The 24,806-nt window shown below is 45.5% G+C and overlaps 2 protein-coding genes across 3 annotated transcripts in view; both read right to left on the reverse strand.

Moving 5' to 3' along the window:
• Positions 1-1,173: 1,173 nt before the first annotated feature.
• AMHR2 (anti-Mullerian hormone receptor type 2) lies at positions 1,174-20,829 on the reverse strand. The gene is given in 12 exon segments (XM_019724457.2): positions 1,174-7,806; positions 7,809-7,860; positions 7,862-8,044; positions 8,928-9,064; positions 9,237-9,384; positions 9,588-9,760; positions 9,902-10,016; positions 11,357-11,587; positions 11,699-11,829; positions 12,014-12,088; positions 12,356-12,547; positions 12,779-20,829. Coding segments are annotated over 12 exon segments (1,818 nt in total). The 5' UTR covers positions 13,101-20,829; the 3' UTR covers positions 1,174-7,747.
• A 149-nt stretch (positions 20,830-20,978) lies between these two features.
• The window catches only part of SP1 (Sp1 transcription factor), a 42,263-nt gene continuing 38,435 nt past the window's right edge, over positions 20,979-24,806 (reverse strand). For both annotated transcript variants that reach the window (XM_074325629.1, XM_074325630.1), the window contains exon 6: positions 20,979-24,752. In XM_074325629.1, coding sequence (XP_074181730.1) covers positions 24,439-24,752 — 314 coding nt within the window. In that variant the 3' untranslated portion in view covers positions 20,979-24,438. The remainder of the gene's footprint in view (positions 24,753-24,806) is intronic.

The raw sequence follows: 24,806 nt of genomic DNA on the forward strand, positions 1-24,806 counted from the left end.
TACTGTTCTAAGCATTGGGGATAGAGTGAAAAGACAATAGAAAAAAATCCTTGTCTTCATGGGGATAATATCCTGCTGGGAGAGGCAGAATATGAATAAATATATAATCAAATGTCAGATAATGATGTACACTATATAGAAAAATTAATGAAGTAAGGGGAAGAGCTGTGGCACAAGTATTTCTAGATCCTTGTAAGCAGTAGAAAAAAGTTCAGATTTTATTCTAAGTGTGAATAGAAGCCTCTGGAGGATTTTGAGCACAAAAATGACATGATCTGATTTTCTTTTTTTTTTAAAAAAGTCTTTCTGTGAATCAGTGTTCATAGAAGCATTATTCATAATAGCCCAAAGACAGAAACAACCCAAATGTCCATGAACAGATGAATGGAAAAACAAAATGTGGTACATACATACAACGGAAGAGTATTCAGCCTTAAAAAGAAAGGGAAAATGGGACGGTCGGATGGCTCAGTTGGTTAGACCGTGAGCTCCCAACAACAAGGTTGCAGGTTCAATTCCCAAATGGGATGGTGGGCTGCTCCCCCTACAACTAAAGATTGAAAATGGCGACTGGACTTGGAGCTGAGCTGCGCCCTCCATAACTGAATTGAAGGACAACGACTTGGAACTGATGGGCCCTGGAGAAACACACTGTTTCCCAATATTCCCCCCAAAAATTTTTTTTAAAAAGTGTTGTGTGGAAAAAGTAAAACAATTAGACCTATAAAAAAAGGGGGGGGGGGCGGCCCGGTGTCTCAGGTGGTTAGAGTTCCATGCTCCTAACTCTGAAGGCTGCCAGTTCGATTCCCACATGGGCCAGTGGGCTCTCAACCACAAGGTTGCCGGTTCGACTCCCACACGGGATGGTGGGCTGCGCCCCCTGCAACTAGCAACGGCAACTGGACCTGGAGCTGAGCTGTGCCCTCCACAACTAAGACTGAAAGGACAACAACTTGAAGCTGAACAGCACCCTCCACAACTAAGATTGAAAGGACAACAGCTTGACTTGGAAAAAGTCCTGGAAGTACACACTGTTCCCCAATAAAGTCCTGTTCGCCTTCCCCAGTGAAATCTTAAAAAAAAAAAAAAAAAAAAAAAACGGAAGGAAATCCTGTCACATGCTACAACATGGATGAACTTTAAAGACATCATGCTAAGTGAAATAAGCCAGGCACAAAAGGACAAATACTGTACGATTTCTTACATGAAGCACCTAGAGTAAGTAGTCAGATTCATAGAAACAGAAAGTAACTGCCACGGCCTGGAGGCAGCAGAGACTGAGGGTTATTGTTTAATGGGCACAGAGTTTCTGCTTGGAAAGGTGAAAAAGTTCTGGAGATGGATGGTGGTCATAGTTGGTTGCACAACAATGGGAAAGTACTTTAATGCCACTGAAGGGTTAAAATGGTTTTTAAAAATCATTCTGGTTATTGTGTGGTGAAAGAACAAGATAGAGAGGGGTTAAAGTGGAAGCAGGGAGCCCAGTTAGGAGGTTACTGTTGTAGTCCAGGGAAGAGATGGCAGTGGTTGGATGAAATGTGGAAACGATCAGGTGTGGTCAGACTCTGAGTATTTTCTTAAGGTAGAATTAGCAGGTCTGGACTGGATGTCAAGGATGAAAGAAATAGAGAAATCAAGGATGAACCCAAGGATGCTGAGCAACTGGGAAATAACTGCCATTTACAAAATAAAGAAGATGGGGGAGGAGCCGCTGTGAACACAATTGGACAAATTAAGTTTAGAACGCCTATCAGATATCCAAGTGGAGAGGCTGAGAAGGCAGTTGGATTCGGCAGTCTAGAGCTCAGGGAGAGTTCTCGTCTGAAGAGAAAAAAGCAATCAAAAGTTCTCAAGGTACGTAAAGCCAAAACGTTAGATGAAGTCAGCTGTGGGGCCATGGTGGCAAGAATAGACAGGAGAGCCAGCACTTGGCTTTGGGACTGTCAATGTTTGGAGATTGAGGAGAGAAGAGGAACGAGCACAGGATACAGAATGAGTGGCCAGTGAGGAAGAGGAAAGTCAGAAGAGAGTATAAAGAAAGGAGCCAAGGAGGAAACTATCAAATATGTCAAATGCTGCTGATACATTATGTAGAATGCAGACTAAGAATTGGCCATTGGATTTTGGCAAGGACAGTGAATTTTTAAGAGCAGTTTTAATTACGTATTAGAGATGCAATTTTGCCCGAAACAAATTGAAGCGAGAATAAGAAGTAAAGTGGAGACAACAAATAAAAGCAATTCTTCCAAGGAGTGTTGGTAAATAAGGAAGCAGAGAAATGGAGCAGTCATCGTAACAGGATGGGCAGCCTAGGAAGGGCTTTTTAAGATGGGAGTGTTTAAAACATGTTTGTAAACTGATGCAAATAATCCAGCAAAGAGCGAGAGAGAAAAAAAAATGCCGTTGCTGGAGAAAGAAGGGATCATTGAAGGAGTAAAGTGCCTAAGTGACTAGAAAGAAAAGGGTTCCAGTTTACAAGTGGAGGCACTGACCTCAGATAGGACAGTTCATTTAGTAGAGGGAAGTGGTTGAGAGTGAGCTCGGAAGCCAGATTCCTTCCTTTGTAACCTTAGACAAGGTACTTCACAAAAACTCTCATGTCTCATTTCCCCATCTGTAAAATAAAGGATAACAATAATACCTAACTCATTAATAAATGTAAAGGACCCGGACCACCGCTGCAAATATAGTCCTATATATGCTATTATTATTGTAATAGGAAGGAAATCAGAGTCTTCAGGTCCAAATGCAAGTACATTAGTAGATTTAGGGGTGGGATGATGTGACTGTTCTTTGCTAATTGCTCTTGATTTTTTTTTCTTTTCTTCAAAGAAAAAAGAAGCAAGGTTATCAGTTGAGAGTGAGGTAAAGGGAGATTAGAAATAGTCATCTCAGAAAGTGGGCAAATTGACCAAGGAACTGTAGTAGGATTGCTGGGCAGTATAGAGAGCTCACTTGAGGTTTGTGGGCCATACATGTAAAGTGAGACCAGTCAGTACCGGTGGTGGTTTACTCCAGTTAAATTCCAGTGCTTTTGGGTACAGGTGTGGAATAGGAGAAGAACTGGATTTAACTTGGGTTAGTGTTTGATTGGAAAATACAAGAAAGGGAAAAGGAAAGAAGGGCAAGGCTGTCGAGAGTGTATGTGTGGTAGTGATTATGGTGAGAGGCCATGGAAAAATAAATTGAGTAAGGAGAAAAAGACTTAAAGTGTGTGATGGATAGTGAAAAAGGGGCAGGCTCAATGGATTGAATGTCCCAGTGAGATTCTTTAGAGTAAGTGAGGTGAAAAGGTGGGAGTTGACATCCAGAAGATGGAATATTTGAAACATTTTGGTAGCTGAGGTAGTAGAGGAAACACTTGTTAGAAATAAAAAGGTCAAGATCAAAGACTTAAAGATTATCTACACAGTGACTAAAGTCACCAAGAATGATGAAAAAAGTCGTGATTAAAGAAAAAGACTTTAAACAAGATATGAAAATCTTCAATACAAAAGAGTGACCAGGAGGTCTGTAAATGATCACAACAAGATGAAAAAGCAAGTGGTGTGGTCTGATAGCATGCATTTCAGAGAATCTTGGGATTTGTCTGTTTATTTATTTATTTGGAAAGAAAAGCAGGTTTATTCAAAATGCCAGCATTCTGGGAGAATCAAAGCTTGGGTTTTTGAAGGAGAAAGATGGAGAAATGCATAGGAAGCGGTAACAGACAGAAAAGAAAATATGGACCCCTCCTCCAGGGTATATGTAAAGGAAAAAAACAGCTACCACTCCAGGAAAAGCAAGGTTCATTTTAATGCATGGAGGAAGCTGAAGGGGACATTCAGAGAAGAGGTTGCAGCTATAGAAGATTTTGTAAATATTTCCCCAGACCTGAGGTAAATACTGTAGATATGCAAAGCAGTATGAGACACTTGCCTCTTACTTTCTGAGAACTTTAGGTAGTCCTATGAGAGGTAAGTAAAGGCATAAAGCTATGGCACAGGACAAAATACGTGTCGCTTTGTAAGCTCTTCGGCCTTTTCCTATCACGTCTATGGGTCGGTCAATAAGCATTTATTGTAAATACCATGCACGTCAAAAGTGAGCGGCACTCTTCTTGAACAGATGAGAAGAACGAGGCTCAAAAAGAAGTAGCTTATTGCAGCTTCCACCCTCGTGAGTGGTAGATTGAAATCAGGAACCCACAACTCTATTCCATCCACCAGGCTGTAGTCCTGAACTGGGAACGAGAAGGAATATAAACTATGTTTCTCAACACCCTCCATGCTTTCAGCTAGTCTAGGTGAGAATATGATGCTCACAAATGAAATAATTTTAGCAAACAACATACCAATATGCACAAAACATGCTACAAGTTGCCAAAGGGAGGCAGTGTAAAGTCACATATGGTTTTTCAAGAAATATTTCCTGGTGATGGGAAATTTCTTTACACGCTTTTCCTAAATTCTATAAGTAATTCATGAGAATTACAGAAAAGGAGAAGAAAAAAAACCAAACTACTTTTGAGGTCCCATCACCCAAACAGAATCACTATTGCTAATATTTTGGTGTTTTTCCATCTAATCTTTCTTTCTAGGTATAGACTTCTAAAATGAATACAGTCGACCCTTGCACGACACAGGTTTAAACTGTGCAGGTCTACTTATACACAGGTTTGTTTCAACAAATACCTATACAGTTTTCCATCCACAGCTGGGAGTGTGCAGATGCAAAGGACCCAAAGTATGCATTGATCTGCATTTTATATAAGGGACTTGAGCATCAGAAAATTTGGGTATTCAGATACCAATCACCCACAAATACAAAGGGACAACTTCAACTAGGAGGGAGTCAAACGTTATAAGACATTTTCAACTAGGTGGGGGTTGGTGCCCTGAACCCCCATGTTGTTCAAAGGTCAACTGTATTTAATTTTAATAGACAAAACACGCAAAAAGTTCAAAATTCAAGAGGTAAAAATAAAGGTAGTAAAAGATCAGTCTTCTTCCCATTGTCCACCACGTCTGTCGTTAGTCACAGTGCTCCTCCCAGAGTCCACCTCTAGTCATAGATTCATGTTCCCAAGTTTCTAGAAAGCTTATTTGTATGCATGTTGCCTCTCCGTGAGCGTGGAGTCACATTCGTCATGGCAATATCATACTAGGCAAACACTGGATTTGTGACGTAACCTTCACAACTGGGACTTTAATATCTTCTCATAGAATCATGGAATTACAGGGTTGGAAATCACTTAGAGAATCATTCATTCAACTTCCTGAGAAGAATAAATAAATAAACTTTTGTAAGAGTTCACAGTTAGGAGAGCCAAGATGGTAATCTAGGTTTTCTGGCTTGTACATTAGCGATCCCTTCAACGCAACATTTTATAATACACTCACTCAAGAATACTATCAGAAAATGTGTTATTTCCCACAACCCTCCCTTTGTTCCTTACATTTATGGCCTCTCTGAAGTTTTGGAGCTGGTCATAGTCATTGCTTTTTAATAAGTTTTATTTTTTTTTAGAACTGTTATAGATTTACAGAAAAATTGAGGTGATACTTTTCATATTCCCCACACCCAGTTCCCGTTATAAACATCGTAACATTAACAGCATGTTTGTTACCTAATGAACCAACATTTATTCATGATTATTAACTAAACTCCCTACTTTATTCAGATTATTTTAGTTTTTACCCAACGTCCTTTTTCTATTCCAGGCTATCACGTTCCATTTTGTCGTCCTCATCATGTTTCCTTAGGTTCCTCTTGGTTGTGACAGTTTCTCAGACTTTGTTTTTGGTGCTCTTGACAGTTGTGAGGAGGACTGGATGAGTATTTTGTAAAATGTGCCTCTCCTGGGATTTGTTTGTTTTTCTTGTGATTATAGGTTTATGTTTGATTTAACATAACACTAGGCTTGTAGCATAGGTTTGTACGCATACATTATTTTCATGTGACATTATCCATTTCTAAAAATTTATGACATTTTCATAAACATCGTTTTTAATGATGAAAACCCCTGCTCTGTTACTTAAGATCTATGTGGGTTTGGACACATTCCTGAACTTCGCTGAGCCCTTGGTTTCCTCCTCTACAATGGTGTTCAAAAGATTGTCATGAAACAGTACACTTGAGCAGAGGCAAAACACAATGCAAAGTTATATTTAAAGATTATTCAGAGTGGCATTTAACCTAGATTGGGGGAACATAGGCAGCCCAGAGGCAATGGCAGTAGTTTCGGCCCCCAGATCCAGGAGGAAGGAAAGGGAGGATGGTGCTCAGAGGCAGGTCCTGCCGCTGCAACCTCCGTGGGGCCTGAGAACTAACTGGATATGGACAGGACGAACTGGGGCCACTGGAGCTGACGAGAGCACCTTTGCTGGGATCCTCTAAGACCAAGAGAAATTTGGTGTCCTTGAGGGTCAGGAAAGAGAGCAATGGCAGACCTGTTGGTGAGGGGGGAGGCAGGAGTTTGGATTTGAATATGTGTAGTTTCAGGTGATGGCTGCCTATTCGAGTGACGGTGTCTTGTAGAGAATTAGAGATGTGAGTCTGAAGAAAGGTGAAGTCTCAGGGCTTGAGAGTGGATGGGCTCTCCAGAAGCTAATCCTGGAACTCTGGAACAACTAAGCTAGAAAGGGGCTAGAGATCATCTCAACTACTCCTGTTTACAAAGTTTCCCCTAAGGTCAGGTGCTGTACAAGAGCTGTCACTTTCTTTTTCACCCTGAATTGACCCTACAAGCAAGGTAAATGTTTTTATCCACACTTTACACGCGATAAAATTAAGATTCCAAAGGTTGAGTAACTTGCCCCATCACATAGAGCTAGTTGGTCACTGAACAGGAAGCAAACCTGTTGTCATGAAGTCAGAACTCCCCCATGGTTCCTCTGCTATTAGACCAGAGGCCTCCGACCCCTATTTGGCAAATGAGGAACATGAGCCCCAGAAAGAGGAAGTAACTGGCCCAAGGGCACTCAGGTAGTTAGAAACTGAGTTAGGGCTATAAACCAGGCACCTATAATTGGACTGACACTGAGGGGCAACCAGTGTTAAAGGGACTTGGGGCAGGAAAGAAAAGCCAATAGAGAAAACACACAAAAGGAAATGAAGGAAGAACTTCTCTGCAGGGCTCACAAGGCCTTGCCTACAGTTCTTCACGTCACCTCTTCTCTCCCCACCCTACCTCCCACACTTTTACTCCCCAGGCGACTTACAGTTTCTTGCTATACCTCATGATAACACACTTCTTTGGGTCAAGAATGCCCGACTGCCCCCAACACTCCTGGAAAACTCCTGCTCATTCAAGACCCAGCTTATGCATCCCGTGCGGTGTGAGGCCTTCCCATTCATGCCTCAGGAGAGGATACTCCCTCCAAGGACACAGTACAGAACCCCAACAAAGTGAACTGTGGGTCTCTGAGCACCTTCAGCGCAGCAATTCATCGTTTCCATCGTTCTTTCGCCAGTGCCTTGCATGAGATCCCACAAAATAAAGGCTTGTGAAGGAGAAGGAAGAGAGGCAGAGCCCAGGATCACAGGAGGGGAGCACGACCCGAAAACGTGCAGTCAGGAAAGCTGGCTTCATCTCTTTCCTGTGCACACCTCCCCCCAGTCACCGGTCAGAACTGCAGGGGACGGGATACCCACAGAAGCATCCAGGCCTTTGGTGAGTAGGAAAGCAGTGGTGAGGCAGAGCACACAAACATATGATCAGCATAGTTATGTTTGCACGTACATAGATTACACATAAACTGCATATTTACACCTGAGAAATGGGACCCACAGGTTGAGAATTCCTGGAACAAGGGCCTTGCTGACTGTGAAATGGCAGGCTCTCAGCTGAAGCCTACAAGGAAGAGTGGCAATGGGGAGATGTTGAGAGACAGTCTTCTGGGCAGAGAGGTGGGCAGCTCTGTGAACAGCCCTCAGGGAAGGAGTGGGCCTCCTGAGGACGTGCCAGGGAAGCCAGGCGCTGCTGTACACACTCAGCTGTCAGCCGTGCTTCCGGGTCTGCGTCCCAGCAGTCCTCTAGGAGCTCTCTCAGGCCAGCAGGGTCCTGGGAAGAATGACCAGGAGGCAAGCGTCACTCCAGGATCCTGAGCAGCCCCAAGTGGCCCCCAAGATTAAAAGGGGTCTACCAGTCCCGTTTTCAACACTCTCCTGATCCTTCTTGGAGCAAGACTCCTCTCCCCCCTCACTGAAACCCAGCCCTCTGGATCTTGCTCCCTGAACAGGTTCTCTGGGTGCCTTCCGAAAGGTCCACCTCTTCCTCTGAGGAGTTCATTCCAGTTAATGGCTTAACATGTCGATGGGAAATTGTTCTCCTTCCTCTCAGGCAAACAAGGTCTTCTGCAAATAATGTCTGGGCCACTGTTATCTAACCCAGCTTCCACTTGTGCAGTGAAAACTTCAGACCAGGTATATCAGACCAGGTAGTAGGAGAAGGGGCTTCCTGTTAGGAAACTATTTGTACAGACCTCTGAAATTTCACTTTAGACCACTGTTTTCACCCTTTATACCTGAAACTGGATGGTACTGAGTCATGGCAGAAACACAAATGTGTAGGACAGAACAAGGAATTATTGGATTCAATGGTGTGCTGCAGGGTACTAGGAGAGGAGCCATCTTGGGGGCAAAGCTCAGGGCAGAAATAAAGCCAAGGAGGGCTTCCTAGAGCAGGGGACTGAGGAATAGAGCTAAACTGATGGTGGAGAGAGAGAAGAGAGACAGACTGGGCAAGATTGAGCAGCAGGAAGGTGTGAGTGTCAGGAATGGGCTGTGTGAGACTTACGGTGGAAGAGGATGAACCGAGGTACCGAGAGTTTGCTCAGCTCAGCGGAACATGAGCAAGGAGTGGTGGGAGATGAGACATAGGAGTAGAGGGACTAGTCCTGGCAGATAAGATCTGGTCCCCAGCACACTAGCCTGTGGCCTCTTACTGTGACAAAGCAACGCCAAGTGGGTGGGATGTATGGGCGCCTTCTCTCCTCCACTGCCAAGGTCCACAGCTCACAGGTGGTGGGAGTGCTTCCCAGTTCTGCCTCGTAGGCCAGTTGGAAGGGTGGTGGTCTGCTGTCTGGGAAAAGCACATGGGGCTAGGTGTCAGCTAGCACTACGGGTGCCTTCCTTGTGGAAAGACCAAGGCAGAGAAGAGCAGAGCTTCCTGGGTCAGGAGGTAGGTGGGTCTGAAATGGATGGGCGAGGCATTAGGGAAGAAGGAGCGGGCGGACTGTCGCACCCATCCTTACCAGGTCGCAAATCTGGGCAGCGGCTCAGGATTTCCCACAAGAGCAGAGCCAGAGAATAAACGTCGGCTCGCCGGAGGGCCGTGCCCCAGTCCTGTAGGTCCAGAGTCTTGTCCAAGAGCTCTGGCGCCATGTACCTCTGGGTGCCAGCCTGAAGAGTGAGGCATGAAGGGCCAAGACTCATCTCCTTGGCAAGTCTCACCGTAACACTGGTCCATGCAACATCCCCCAACTACAGACTCAGCAATGTCCCAAACACTGTAGGCACTGCTGCACTGTTGCTACAGCAACGGGTGCTACAGCATCAGCACCACCACGATTCTCCTGGGCCTCATCCTTATCCAGAGTCCTTACCTCCATGATGGCAGCTGGGCCTTGGGGTTGAGTGGGGGCCCAGGCAGGGGGCTGAGTGAGGCCAGGGAGCACCAAGGCAAGGCCCAGGTCTCCAATGGCACATGACCCATCCTCCCGAATGAGCACGTTTTGGCTGCTCAGATCTCGGTGGGCTATACCTGGTTTATACTGGCCTGTGGGAGAAGCCAAGGTTAAAGGGGCATGGATCTTCTTCCTTTCTCTTTTGACCCAACCCTTCCCCGCCAAGCTAAGGGAGAATCAGAAATAGCATGTGGCTCTGGACTCCCACGGCGTCCTGATCCCAGCTCACCCACCATCCTGCCAGCGCTCCTCATGGAGAAACGCCAGGCCCTGCGCCAGGGACAGTGCCATCCTCAGGGAACGTCCCCAATCACTGGTGTGCTGGGTCAAGTAGTGGCACAGGGAGCCCTGGTGAGAAGTAGAGAGAACAGGGACACACACAAAACTGGAGGTGGCTGATCCACCCCAGGGATGCCGAGATCAACTGCATCTCCCAGCAGACTGACACACGGACACATCCAGGCCAAGACAGCAGGCAGCAGAGGAGGGAGAACGGGCATCAGTCATATTGACAGTAAAAATAGTGACTCTAGCTCAAGTGTCCTGAGCACTTACTGGGGGCCAGGCCTCTTGCAATCCTCACAACCACCCTATGAGTTATGTACTCCTGTCACTCCCATTTTACAGGTGAGGAGCTTGAGAGAGAGAGGAAGTCACTTGGTGAGAGAGAAGTGGAGCTTGAACCGAAGCGGTCTGATGCTAGCGTCACTCACTATTAAGCACCTTATACTGCCTCGGAGGACTTGGGACAAAGACAGAAACAGAAGAGGCAGGGCGAGCTAGGCTGGGGCACCGCTCATGAACCACCTGGCCTGAGGTGTTAGGCCTGATGGCAGAGCTGACCGATGGGTAGAACCTTTGGGTAGGAGAGTGGTAGGTGGGGAGCAAGTAGGAACTGGAGCGAAAGGAGCAACAGAGTCCCTCATTTGACAAACTGAGCACCTTCAGTGTGCCAGGCAAGTTAAACAAACAAACAAAACCACAGAAGCAGTGATTTTTGAGCTGAGCATTGAAGCATTTTTGAGCTGATCAAAGAGGGGACTTTCCAGAATTCAAGATTAGGAAGGTGGAGCTATAGGTGCTGATAAGTCCCAAGACCTTAGTGGTCCACAAGGCTGGGTGTGGTTTGGCCCCTGCCTACCTCTTCTTCTTCATCCTTATTGCTCATGATCCTCCCCTCAAGTCACGTGTCCTCCCTCTTCTCTCGTAGTACCATGGCGCTCTTTTGGCGCCTAACACACTTGACAGTTTACACTCATTTTTGTGTTTACTTGATACTCCGTTCTCCCCCACTACTCCATAAAATCTGTAAAGGCCGGGAGGGCCTGGGTGTGTTTTCTCTAGCACTCAGCACAGTGCCTGACACATAATTCATAAATATTTGTTGAATGAATATGTGAGTGAGTTTGGAGGGCTATGTCTGGAGGTGTTTCTTTAACTATGATTTTATTTAAGGTATGGAATATGAATTGTTTTGATTTCTCCTTTTCTTTATCTATTTTATGAGTTAAAAATATTAGCCAGTGTAATAAAACAGAAAAAACAATACAAATCAGTTTTACTGTTTTAGAGAAGAGGAAATCTAAAGCGGAAGAACAAGCATGGTCAGGGCACAGCAGCCGTGCAGCCCCCACCCATCTGCATTCACACACAGGCAAACCCACACGTAGGCATTCCTTGATCCTCACCTTGGGGTGCAGTTCCAACACCAGCAGGGGCCCAGAGGGCAGGGGGCCAGGGCCTCCCCTGCTGGCAGCGATAAAGCGGACAACATGGTCATGCCGCAGGCCTGGCAGCTCATACAATGCTCTCTCAGCTCGGAACTGGGCCACAGCCCTCAGGGGGAAGGCCTTGATGGCTACCAGCTTGCCTTGCAGCTGCCCAGCCCACACAATGGCGTGACCTCCTTCCCGGATGACCTGGTGGGGACACGGCGCTGGGTGCAGGCCGCAGCCGGTACCAGGGCCAGGCTTCCTCCCCAGCAACCCTTTGGGAGGGACTAGTGGGCCCTTCCTTCCCTCCCTGGGCACCTGGGAGAAGCACAACTCAGGCAGCTCAGGCAGCTCTGCACTCCAATCCCTGTCGGAGTCTGGCTGTGGCTGTGGCTGTGGCTCTGGCTCTGGCCCACCTTGCACTCTGCAGGCCTTTCGCTGCAGCAGAGCTGGGTAGAGAAGAGCCTTAGGGTCAGGGTGCACAGGACGGAGACTGGGAAGGGGGCTTTGTGGGAGGTAATAGGAGTCAGGCTGTAGAGATCTCAGAACCAGGGGGTCAGGGTAGTGTGGAAAGAGGCCCGAGCTTCGGGGCTGTGTGTTGGGGCCACAAGGGAGGATGAGGCAGACCAGTACCCAAGACGGTGCTGCCCAGCAGCAGCAGCAGGAGGAACAGCCCCAGCAGCACCGCCGCCATCCAGATGGACTCGCCTGGGCATTAAGACAAGAATGTAGGCTGGACGCGGCCTGCCCCAAATCCACTCTCTGCTCCTCTCCCCCTCCTCAGAGATCTTGCTTCTGGACCCACCCCCACCCTGGTCACAAGCCCCCTTATCTACCAGTCACCAGGGCAACCAACTTCTCAAGGCCAGGAGGAGGGAAGCTTGGACGGGGGTAGGGTGAGAACTGGCCCTAGTTCTACCTCTCATCCTAACCTGGTCCCCAGCCCCCATCCAACTTCAGCACCCCGGGGGCTACCTGGGATAGCCTGGGGACCCTGGGAGCCAGGAGTGCCAGGGCTCCCCAGAGGAGGCAGTTGGCTGTAGTTGGCATTGCAGAAGTCAGTGCCACAGGAGCAGGTGAAGAGAGTGGAGCTGGGGCTGGGCTGGGCTCGGGGGCTCGGGTCACAGTGGGGGGACTCACAGCCTGGCTCATCACTGTCTCGGCATCCTGACAGGGTAGAATTAGAAGAGGAGAAAGAGACAGTGACAGAGAGCGTGCACACAGTGGGGTCTGAGAACAGAGAGGATAAATCCCTTCTCAGAGGCATCCCTTCCATTAGATGGGCTTTTCTTTCCCTCCACACATCCCATTTCTCCTCCTCCCTCAGCTGCCACCCCCACCCCAGGATGGACCTATCTCCCACCCTAGCTATCACCTGCCGTAGGCTTTGACATTCACCTTGCATCTCCACCTGTGCCTGGTCTTGGGTCAGGTTCCAGATCCCAAAGCAGCAGTGGCTGTAGAGGCAGCGGATAACCCTGGGGGGCCCTGGGCCTGCATCTAGCAGTTTCCCCAGTGTCTTTGTGCTTCCTCGCACTCTGGGGGCCTCAAAGAACACACAGGTCCGTCTGCTTGGGGGTGCTGTGGCCCAGGGTGGGGAGAGGGGAGGATTCAACACAGGAGTGAATACAGGGGCAAAAACAGCAGGCAAAAGGAGAGACAAAACATGTTTCATATTCCAGGCCCAGCATGGGAAAGCCATAGGAGGAAACAGGGCCATCAGAGTCCTGGAACCTGACCCCACCAGGGGGACACATGGCTCTACCCTTCACCCTTACATACCAACCCCACTCACCACTCTTCCAAAGGGGTGGCTGGTGCTTCAAGTGCCTCTTTCCCTCAGTAGGTGAGTGGAAAGGCCCTGCCCCTCCTGTAGACACTTACCTTGCACAGCTGCAGGAAGCAGCGCCCAAAGCCCCAGAGTACCCAGCATCATTTTGAAGGAGGCAGCAGCCGGAGGGGAGCAGGAGCCAGCACAGCTGCCCCTGGCCAGAGCTTCCTTCACATACAGGGCACTGTGGGGCTTCTGATCCCACAGTCCCCAACTCCGCCCCCCTCCCTCTTCCCAGTCTCTGTGGGGGAGACGGCTGCTGTGGGGGAGAGGATGGTTGTGGGGAAAAGCAAGGAGAGAGAGGAGGAGCAGAGAACCAATCTCATATCCTCCTCTCGTCAGCCACCTCCTCTTTTCTCTGCAAAGTGGGAGGCGGGCGCCTTGGAGGCCCAGCTAAGAACCCAGTGATGCCTAACTGACCCTGGAATCAAGTCCTGGATCCTGCCAGCCAGGAAACCAAAGTGAGGTCAAGTGCTCAGAGCCATTCATCTGTGCCCAAGATCCCTTCTAACCCTTGTTTTCAGGGCTCAGATCCACAGTTCCGTGGGGAGAGAAGCTTCACAGCCCATACTAGCTAGAGTTGACCTCATTTTCCAAACTCAAGAGTTAGAGAGCAGTTATATAAAATTTCTCAGAGTTAAAAAAAAAACAACACACATTGAAAATGGTATAATGGTCTATGGCCATACCACCCTGAACGCGCCCGATCTCGTCTGATCTCGTAAGCTAAGCAGGGTCGGGCCTGGTTAGTACTTGGATGGGAGAAAATGGTATAATGGTAAGTTTTGTTACCAAATTTTTAAAAATCACTTTGAGTCACACACTGAACAAATTACCATTGTTGAGAACAAACTTTTATTGAGCACCTATGTGCTAGGGCACAGCTAGGGCTATTCGTTTTACAATCACCTCATCTAATTCTCCTATTGAACTACTTATTATCTTCACTTTATCAGTAAGAAAGCTGAGCTTCCGTAACTAGCCCAAGGTGATTGGAACCTAGGTTAAATCACCTAACCTAACCTGGAGTTAGGTTAAGTCTAACTCCAAAGCCCAGGCCCTGTTTTTTGCATTATGCCATGATGCCCGAAAACAAATACAAAACTCAGCAATAAAAATATTTCCATTTAATACAGTATTTGAATATTTGAATTTGGATTGTTGAGAAAAGATGCACCATTACCTGCCAGCAGGCCATTAACCAGAAAGGGAAGGTGCAGTTCAAACTATCACCACTAGAGGTCAGCAGACGTAGGAGAAACTCGAGTGCAGAGAGGGGGCCTCTTCTGATGGATGACTAACATCCGTACTAGCACACCTCTGTCTATTAAGCTGCAGGGACTGTAGAATGTGGAGGGAGGCACAGAGCGTACAGAGGGAATGTCAGCACGGCGATGGAAGGAGAGGCGATAGAGTCAGGAATCCAATTCCACCAGACTCAGAAAACTACAGCAATAGATCATTTCCACACCTGTGAGCAGCTGGCTCCCATGAGAATGAGAGTCAGAAGGGACCCGTTTCCTGTTTTCCTAGCCTCTGTCACCCTTGTGGCTACCTAGAAACCCTTTCTGGGAATGGTCTAGCTTTGACAAGGGATGATGGTCTGAGTACTAATTCTTTGATTCTGGGGCCTTTCTCCTGGGGAGCCTGAATGAGTACAACTCCAGCAGCTGTGAAGCCAAAGCTGTAGGAATGATGAGGGCTAGAGGCAGATGGACAGCTGCCCATCCCTCCGTGGGCCCTTCTGGGAGTCTGCAGGACCCGGCCAGTAAGATGACTAGAATGTACTTAGTTACAGCCTTCTTCCTTCACCAGCTCCCAGATCAGATATGGGGTGGGAGTAGGGGATAGGGGGGAGTACTTGAAGGTCAAATAACTTGTGTCTGGAGTGTCTCAAGAAGACTATCTCCTCCAGAGGAGAGCGAGGTAAGGATCAGGCAGGAAGCAGAGGCTCCTCACCCAAAGGCTTGGATAACTACTCCTCTCAAAGACAGAAACGTTCCAGCCAGGTTTATGGAAAGTGCACCAGCTCTGGGCATTCAATTTAGAGCTGAGATGGTGATAAAAGGGGTAAAAGTCTGGGAGCTGAGAGATTAGGCAGGTCCTGAGAAAGGACCTGAGCATAGGAAGCAAAGGCTTCCTGGATTCCACACACCCAATGATCATCAGAATCCTGACTAAAAGTCTGTAGTGGCTCAATAATTGATCCTTGACTACAAGGCTAAAGTGAGTTGTTTATTCATTCAACTCAGAAAATATCTATTAGGTCCCAGCCTTAAAAAGGTATTTCATTAGGTTCTGAGCCTGTAAAGATATGAGATTCCTGCCCTCCAGGAACTCAGTCTAGAAAGGCAGGAAGATAAATCAACAAGCAACCAGAAAATTATGTATCAGACCACAGGTATGAACAAGCAGCTACACATGCAGAAAGATCAAATAAGCTAATTCTGTCCAGGGCATAAAGGACAAGGGAAGAAAGGTGCCCAGAGGGTTTCACAGAGAAACGGACCTTTAGTTTGTCTCAAAGGTAAGCATACTGAAAACAAGTAAAAGGAGGGTGTTATAGGCAAAAGGAACAGCAAAAATACACAGAGGTCTGAAGCAGAAAATCACCCTCGAGATAGACTGAGACCAGATTGGAAAGGTTTTCAATTCTATTATCAAGAAGCTTAGACTTTTCCTAAAAGGAAAGGATTTTAGGCAGCGGTCTGGTGACAATGTGGGAGATGGATGACCGGGACTCAGGGAGACTAGAAGCAAGATCAGTTACAAGACCTAAGCAGTTGCCAAGGTGAGTGCTAGGGCAGTAGAAATTTAAAAGAAAAAAATTGAGGTACATTGTATTGGTAATGTTAACAGGACTGGTAATCAAATGAATGTTGGGAGATGAAAGGGAGAATTAAAAGATTCTTCAAAAATAAATGCTCAAAGGGTAGTAATACTATTGAGTGAGACGAGGAACACAAGGGTTATTTCCCTTTCTTACATGTTGAGTTTATCTGTGGGACATCCACATGAAAATGTCCAGTACGCAGGTTGCCAGATTGGGAGAAAAGGTAGGGCTTAAGATTTGGGAGTCACTAACATGTGTTTAAAAACTGAAGAGCAGATGTGACTTGTTTAAGGGGGTGAAAAAGATAGAGTAAGGACAGGACACAAGACAGGGAAACATCAACATTCATGGGACAGAGGAAGAATGGCTATGAAGGAGACTAAAAAGAATAGTGAGAAAGATTGAAGGAAAACCAGGAGAGTATCCGTTTCCACTCCATGGGAAGAAAGCTCAAGGTGCATGTTATTGCAGAGAGGTCTGAGGCAAAGGACTGAAAGACTACTGGAGCTGGCAACTAGCTGGCCAATGTTTATAAGAAACAATTTGGGAAAGGATGGGTGCTGAACAAAGTGGCCTGAGGGTGAATAAAAGGAAAATTGAGGGTAAACTATTTTCACTAACTTTGGAAATGGAAAGAACTAAGTCAGTAGCTTAAAGAGGAAGCAGAGATTTTCAAAATGGAGAGAAGGAATTTTAACATGCTGATAGGCTGACAAAAGAGAACCCAGGCCGACTAAAGATAAAACGAGGAACTACCATCAAAACAAAGAACAAAAAGTCAAAGAAAATGAGCACAAGTGGCAGGGATGGCTTTGTAAAGGAAAAGTATTTTCTTCTAAGAAATTGGTGAATACATAGATGTTTGTAAGAATAGGACAAGGAAATTTGAGGAAATTCATGCTTCCATTTTCTCCATGAAATAGGAAGCAAATCATCTGCTGAAAAATTGGGTCAGGATTGGGAAACTTGTAATTAATGATATCTGTCTCTATTGCCAAATTGTGAAGTACTTGGTAGCAGGACCTGTCTTATTTCATTTTTCATCCTCAACCTAGCTTAGTACCCAGCACACAGGAAGGGCTCAACAAATGTTTGCTGAATGAACAGATGGCACCACTATTAAATGCCCATTCAAGGCAGCAAAACCAAAAAACCCCAAAAAACAAAAAAGTCCAAACAAAGCCCCCCAGTAAAATGTTAAAATGCTACATTGCAGCTGGCTATGTAAGGAAATCAAATGGCTGAATTTACCCAAGGGTGAATCATTGACAAAGCAGACACCAGGAATCAGATGAGCAAAATAATCAAGAAAGTTGGTAACCATGGTATAAACAATTAATCAAGGATTTTTAGGTAGGAAGGGAAGTGAAGCTGTAGGGAGACTGGAAAGGTTGTCAGAATAATTTCAATTTCAGTTTCTGAAGGGCTCACAATCCAGATTCAATCATGTTAGACACAGGCTGATATTAACTGAATGTAAAATATTTTGGGGCTAGACCTTGGTTCCCAAATACAATTCTCCCATAAAAAGAACCAATGCTCCTTGGATAAATGGCTGATTCTAGGACTGGGGCAGGGAAAGTACAAGATGAGTGTGAAACATCTTGTTTATCAGAAGGTAAGAAAAGTGCTCAAAAAAAATAAAAGGATGTAGACATAGCAAAGGGACACAGGAGCCAACCTGAAAGAGCTCACCATGGTCAAAGCTGGGACAATCTGAACAAAACTAATGTAATACTGGATTATAACAAAATATAAATACATCCAACATTTAAATATAAAAAATGAGTGCATACTAATATAAATTAACGGGGAAGTTTCCTCACAGAATTCCAAATACTCTGTATAAATATTACCCCCACCGAGAGGAAGCTTCATTCCCACTAAAGGCGGGCTACACTTACTGACTTGCTTCCAAAGAACAGGGAAAGAGAACCTGGAGAAACCTGGCAAACACTACCTTATCCAGGTGACGGTTACCTTCAGTAATGTGGCTAGCACACACCCCGCGATAGGATGTGATGAGACGGGCATTTCTCCTGAGTGGTATTTTTTCCAAAAACCACTAAGCTCAGTCTAATAATGAGAAAAACATCAGACAAACCTCAGCTTTGGGGATATTCTATGGGACATCTGGCCAATACTCCCAAAGACTGTCAATGCCATGAAAAGAGATAAACTGTCACAGACCAGGAGACTGGGGAGACACATCAACTAAATGCAATGTGGTATCCTGGAATGGATCCTAGAACAGAAAGAGGACATAACGGGAAGGGCTGGTGAAACCCATTAAGCCTGGGGTTTAGATAATTTAATGTACGAATGTCAGTTTTTTAGTTTTGACAAATGTACCATGATAATACGCTAACAGTGGGGAAAACTGGGTAAGGGGTATATGGAAACTCTCTGTACTATCTTCGCAACTTTCCTTTAAAAATATTCCAAAATAAAAAGTTTATTTAAAAACTGTTGGGGGCCGGCCTGGTGGCTCGGGCGGTTAGAGCTCCGTGCTCCTAACTCCGAAGGCTGCCGGTTCGATTCCCACATGGGCCAGTGGGCTCTCAACCACAAGGTTGCCAGTTCAACTCCTCGAGTCCCGCAAGGGATGGTGGGCTCTGCCCCCTGCAACTAAGATTGAACACGGCACCTTGAGCTGAGCTGCCTCCCGGATGGCTCAGTTGGTTGGAGCGCGGGCTCTCAACCACAAGGTTGCCAGTTCAATTCCTCGACTCCCGCAAGGGATGGTGGGCAGCGCCCCCTGCAACTAAAATTGAACATGGCACCTTGAGCTGAGCTGCCGCTGGGCTCCCGGATGGCTCAGTTGGTTGGAGCCTGTCCTCTCAACCACAAGGTTGCCTGTTCGACTCCCGCAAGGGACGGTGGGCTGTGCCCCCTGCAACTAGCAACGGCAACTGGACCTGGAGCTGAGCTGCGCCCTCCACAACTAAGACTGAAAGAACAACAACTTGAAGCTGAACAGAACCCCCCACAACTAGGATTGAAAGGGCAACAATTTGACCATTGTTCCCCAATAAAGTCCTGTTCCCCTTCCCCAATAAAATCTTTAAACAAACAAAAAAAACTGTTGGGGCTGACCCTATTCCTCTTGGTCCTCCACATTTCTATGTAGTCATGGCACACTGATCCGGTCAGGACACTGTTTACCTGGGAGTTACGTGTAGGGCAATCACGCTGATTAATATGTATGAGAGCACAGCGGTGTAGCTGGGAACCTTTGTTGGGTTCAGTATAGGAAGTTATATCCATATTCTCCACATTCCCAACCCTCTCAACACACCAGAGACATGCTTTTTTATTAAAAAAAAAAACATTTTTTAATTGGTTTACAAAGGAGCTACAGACTACATTGAAACTATCTTTGTACAAAAAGGCAAAAAAAAAAAAAAAAAAAAAAAAGCCCCAAAACACCCAGAGACAAAAGGTAGGAGGAGACGCAAGAAAGGAAGATACAAAAGAGCAGGAAGTTACTGAAAGACAAGAAATTAGCATCATACATACAGGGGGGAAAAGAACAAGAGATGAAGAGAGCATTTAAAAGTATTTCCCCACATAGCCCTGGTGATAATTGGATTGGAACCAACAACAAACACAGCATGAGATTAAGAGGTTTAAAAAGGCAACAGTGGTATGAAGACTGGTTATTGCCAGTGTTAAGAGAGAAATAAACTTGTTTTAGGCACCAGAGATTGAAGCACCGCCCAGCAGGCCCTAGGGCAGCTGCCATCGGTGTGTGTAGAAGGGGACTCCTCAGGTCAATCTCAGCATATTTTCCCCATCTTTCCCCAAAGTCTTTGTGCCCTAGATTCCAGGTGAGGGCTATGGGATGCCATTGGGAGAAAAGGGTGATCAGAAATATGAAGACCTGCCCTTGTCCACAGTGTTCAAGAGCAGTTGCTGGGAAAGTGGAGGGCTGAGCAGAGGAAGCCCATTCCCCTGTGGAGAAGGCACAGTGTCATTCCCGAAGGTGAGACAGAGGAACACACACACCCCAGGAGAGGTATCAACCGTCCTCACTAGCTGCAGCCCAGCTTAACGCCATTTGTCATGCTTTTTCCTAATACTGAAGGGAGTTGAGGGACAGACCACCACACCTCTTCTCGCTTAAGCAGGGACAAGGCAGGCAGGGGTTGTTTGATAATGAAGGGAAATGGGACAAAATACTCACTTCTCTCAAATGAACATTGTGGAGAAAATCTTTTTGGGTTTGGGAAGTCAAACTGGAGAAGACCTACGGGAGGAATGAATCCAGGGATGCCCCCTTTTTATTCCTTTCCCAGCCTTCAATCTAAGGCAAGCAAGCCAAATCTGGGAGAGGGAGTAGGAAGTTTAAGGCTGCTTATTGTCCTCCTGGGGGCTGGTGTTTAGGGAAGGCAGACAAAGAAAAGAAACAGGTCAACCTCAAAGCTGGTCTGCTCATCCTCCTAGAAAACGTCTGCACCCCAGGAGTAGAGCCAAATGAGGCACCAGTTAGAGCACAGGCTCCAAAACAAAAGTAAAGCAACCTGCCCATGTTTTATCAGCAGTTTTCAAAAGCAATGTTTTCCGGGGTTGGAGAAGTGCCATGTCCTCCTCCTTTCCCCAAAGCTACTGCTGCCACCTTTCATCCTTGCACATAAGTTACTGGCTCTCTTCTAAGGGAGATGAAACTCGGAGATTTCACATTTCTCCTCCCTACCCCAAGAGGCTACCCAGCTTTGATTAGGGGGAAGGAGAGCTATGTAAAGGGTCCTCCACTTGAGGCAGCTAGACTAACCTCATTTCCTTCATACCTGGATCTCCAAAACTCTTGATCTGATCCCAAGGTCCAAAAGGCATCAGGGTACTTACAACTGAATGAAAACTTTAAGCAAGTAGCACCAGGGCTCCCCCAAAGCATAACAGGGGCCTGATTAATACCCCCAAAGAACCCCTCAAAAAGTATATAAATTTATTGCGTCCTAGCAAAGATCTGCAGCTTCCAGTATTCACACAATGTGAAGATATTAACAATACAAAATATATTCTGAAAGTCAAACATCTGCAGTTCATAGTGCTTTCTCAGATTTGTTAAAAAAATACAATGCTTAGTTTCCTATATAGGATATACAAAAGCAAAAAATATATATATGTATATAGTAGAAATAAATCAATCAGCCATAGTAATTTACAGCTTTTGTCTCTAACCCTCCCCCAATCATAATCTTTACCCCACACTGCAGTCTATACTTTCTGGGATCAAGGGTTCTATTTATCCTGAACCAAGCTGAAATATCCATTAAATTTCATTCTGCATAGCACTCACAAACAGGGCCAGCTGGGAGGTCCCTGAAGGAACATGTGGGTTGTTACTGCTCTGGGTAAAACTGAGACAGTCAAATGATACGCAGATGAGTATGAATGGGCAGCCGGAAAGGATAAGGGAATGAGTGCTTTAATGTAACCACTCCTCTGGGATGCCCTGCCCCACAAGACTTGGTCATTTAAGAAAAATTAAAAAAAAAAAAAAGGAACTCATGAAAAACAAATTTAGAATCAATATGCTTGTCAGTTACATTAATTTCTGCCAGCCAAAAGTTCAGGGAAAGGGATTTTCAGCAATAAGCTCCTGACTCAAGGAATGTAGGCTCCTAACTTCCTATGGGAAAGACTGAGTGGCTCACTGCTGGTAGGAGAAGCTGCGTCAGTTGCAGGGCCAAACAAGATACATAAGGATCTGGAGCTTCCTTGATGAGAAATAGGGCAAGTGGAAAGAACTGGATATAAATTCACTCAAAAGTAATGCTAATGAAGGGGGTCGAGGGTAAACCAGCATTCCATCCCAGAGAGAAACAATATCAAAATAACCTTCTAAAAGTTTGCTGTCCTCAGCTTCATTAAGCTAGGTTATATTAATAATTTCACACTGGGGAAGATCCCATTCCTTGAAATGCTCTAGCAAAGTACTGCACGTTCCATCCAGTGAGTTATCTGCCCCTTTCTTCCAAAAAGTGTCTATGTACATGATTACAGACATAAAATAACAGGTTCTGAGTTCTGCCTTTCAGTGGGAATAAAGGGTGTGATAAGTGGCTGGGCACGGGTGACTTCTTTTCAGTATTAACAGAATCTGATCTGGGGAAAGTTCCTTGCAATGGTTCCTGAGTGTTAAAAACAGTATTAAGTCTGCAGAGAAAGAACTAACTGGAGTGAACTATTCTTTAGAGTATTAACAGATATTGTATTTCAGGTTAAACAACACAAACTTACCTAAACCCTAATTTGGATAGATTTTATATAAAATATATAGAATCATAACATCATCTATTTGTAGTCAAGGTAAAAAGATTTATGAAAGGAACTAGGACTCTGCTATACATCTGAATGTTGGTTTCACTTTCAAACACAAAAATAGTTTTTTCTTTTAAAAGTGCAGTAGAATATCCCCCATTCATAATTGTAACTAATTTAGCATAAGCAAAGAAATGACCTCAGGAACATACCCAGGTTTTAAGATAGATTTCTAGGTAATAAGCCTGAAAGGCATTTTGATCTGAATTTGATTTATTTTCCAACAATTTTAAATATAATTTCTCATCTGTGTGTAGATATATACAGGCACAAACACACATTCACAGTCATACACAAACACTTAACTTTCTATCAGATCAGGGTAATTTTTATTGCAGGTCTCTTTTAGTATTGGCTAACAGAAAACCTATCCCCAACCTAACAGATTACACACATACACACAGCCATTTTCACACTTCCTCACAGTGAAAAGCCCTCTGACAAGATACCAGAAGGTCAAGAGAGACGATGTTTTAATGGCTGGGCCTTGAGGACAACTCTGGTTGCATTTAAATCTCAGTGCCAAATGCACTAAGAGTTCCCTGCCGCTATAATTTTTGGATCAGTCTCTTCAGGAATCAAGCCATGGAAAAAGCAAGATGGTTTCTCCCGATCTCTCCTATAAACCACAGTGGTAAGACAAGATTTCTGTTTGTTCTGGGCTATCATTCCCATGATCATGTGCTTCCTTTTCCCTTAGGAACCACCCAAGGAAGAGTTAAGGGAAAAGATCAAATAACCACTGCCTTGCCACTGGTACATGTTCTGGAGTTCTGCAGAATGGAAACCCGGAACAGATTCATTGGCTGATGCTCCTTAATAACATAATGGGAAAAAAACTACTGGGGATGTTCAGAAGAGGAAGTGTATTTCCTCTCAGAACTCAGAAACTTACGTGAAATCAAAATTTAGAGCTACCTTGGAAGACAGCCGTACAAAAGTCCAAATATTCCACTAACTCCTGAACTGGACCACTTCTGCTTCTTACCACATCATTTCCTACTAAAAGCCCCTATCTAATATTTGACCATCTTTTCATAGTTTTATATAAACTGATCCCAGATTATAACCTTCAAAAGGTCTCTTGTACAATTCCATAGAAAGACTTCTGATTCTTGATGCTTAGAGCAGCTAATGAAGAGAAGTGCCTTTGACTCTCCAGCGCCAAGAGGGTGCCTGCGTCAGTAGTATTTTGAACACTCTCTCCACAGCCACCTTAAGCATCAACCTGAGATCCATGGTTTCTCCATTCTGCTGCTGGGACTAAGGACTTTAAAAGATTCACAGAAGTGCCTCATCCAGGGATCACTACCAAAAACATGAAATGATGAGGTGAGAGAAAGGGAGACAAAAAGGGTTGAGTCAGGAAAAGGAGTGCAAGAAGCTGATCCCAAATAAAAAGACAAAATTAAAAGAAAAACATTATGTATGTGTATATAAACTAAAAGCAGAGCATATGAATGCTTAATCTGGTGGGAAGCCAAGGCAACATCTATAGAACGTGGATGTTGTCACAACAAGGCTCAGCCATAAGGAAATAAGGCAATATAAAAAAATGACCAAGGTATTTTGGTCACAGAATGGTCTCCTTCCTCCTCCCAGCCAACCCCTGCAAATGCATCTCTATATATCTTTTACATATATATATATATATAATATAGAATCTGTTTTTTGTTAAAAAGTATTTCAATGATCATATATATTTAACAAGGCATGATGGCTTTAGGAAAGGGGGGGGGATCCATCATGAGGGAGCTGAGAAAGGAAATGCAGGACAGGGAGGCTGGGGTAAGAAATGTAAGAAACTCGCTGGGGTCAAACAAATGCTCATCAAAGGTGGCACCAACAGAATTTTCACTCCTGTTCACCACTTCAAGGAGGTACTGATGATATAGGTGGGTGCCAGGACCCCATCTCTTCTCTTATATCGCTCCCCCAATTCTTCCCACCACCATGCATTTTAATGCCTCGTGGCTCTCTCTCCCACACGTCTCTTGGACCCATGCTACCTTGCATCCCGGGGTTGATGGGTATGGCCCATATGTCTCTGGCCCCGTGTGCCTGATCTCAGAAGCCATTGCCACTGATATTAATGGACTGCAGATCTGCCACCTGCATGACGTTGATGCCACTGTTGGCGAGACGGGCAATACCATCTGGACAGATGGCCTCCATGGCTACCATATTGGTGGTAATGAGAGCCGAAGAAGTGGCAGCGCCACTGCCTTCTGAACCTGCCCCACTATCCAGGGGCAAAGTGCCCACACTCAGGGCTACACCGGGGCCTCCCTTCTTATTCTGGTGGGTCTTGATATGCTTTGACAGGTGGTCACTCCTCATGAAGCGCTTGGGACACTCAGGGCAGGCAAATTTCTTCTCACCTAAGTGAAAAAAGAGAAAGAAGATAAGAAACTGACATATTAGGAAGTAGGGGT

The sequence above is a fragment of the Rhinolophus sinicus genome, linkage group LG02 (assembly GCF_036562045.2).
Source record: "Rhinolophus sinicus isolate RSC01 linkage group LG02, ASM3656204v1, whole genome shotgun sequence".
NCBI lineage: Eukaryota > Metazoa > Chordata > Mammalia > Chiroptera > Rhinolophidae > Rhinolophus > Rhinolophus sinicus.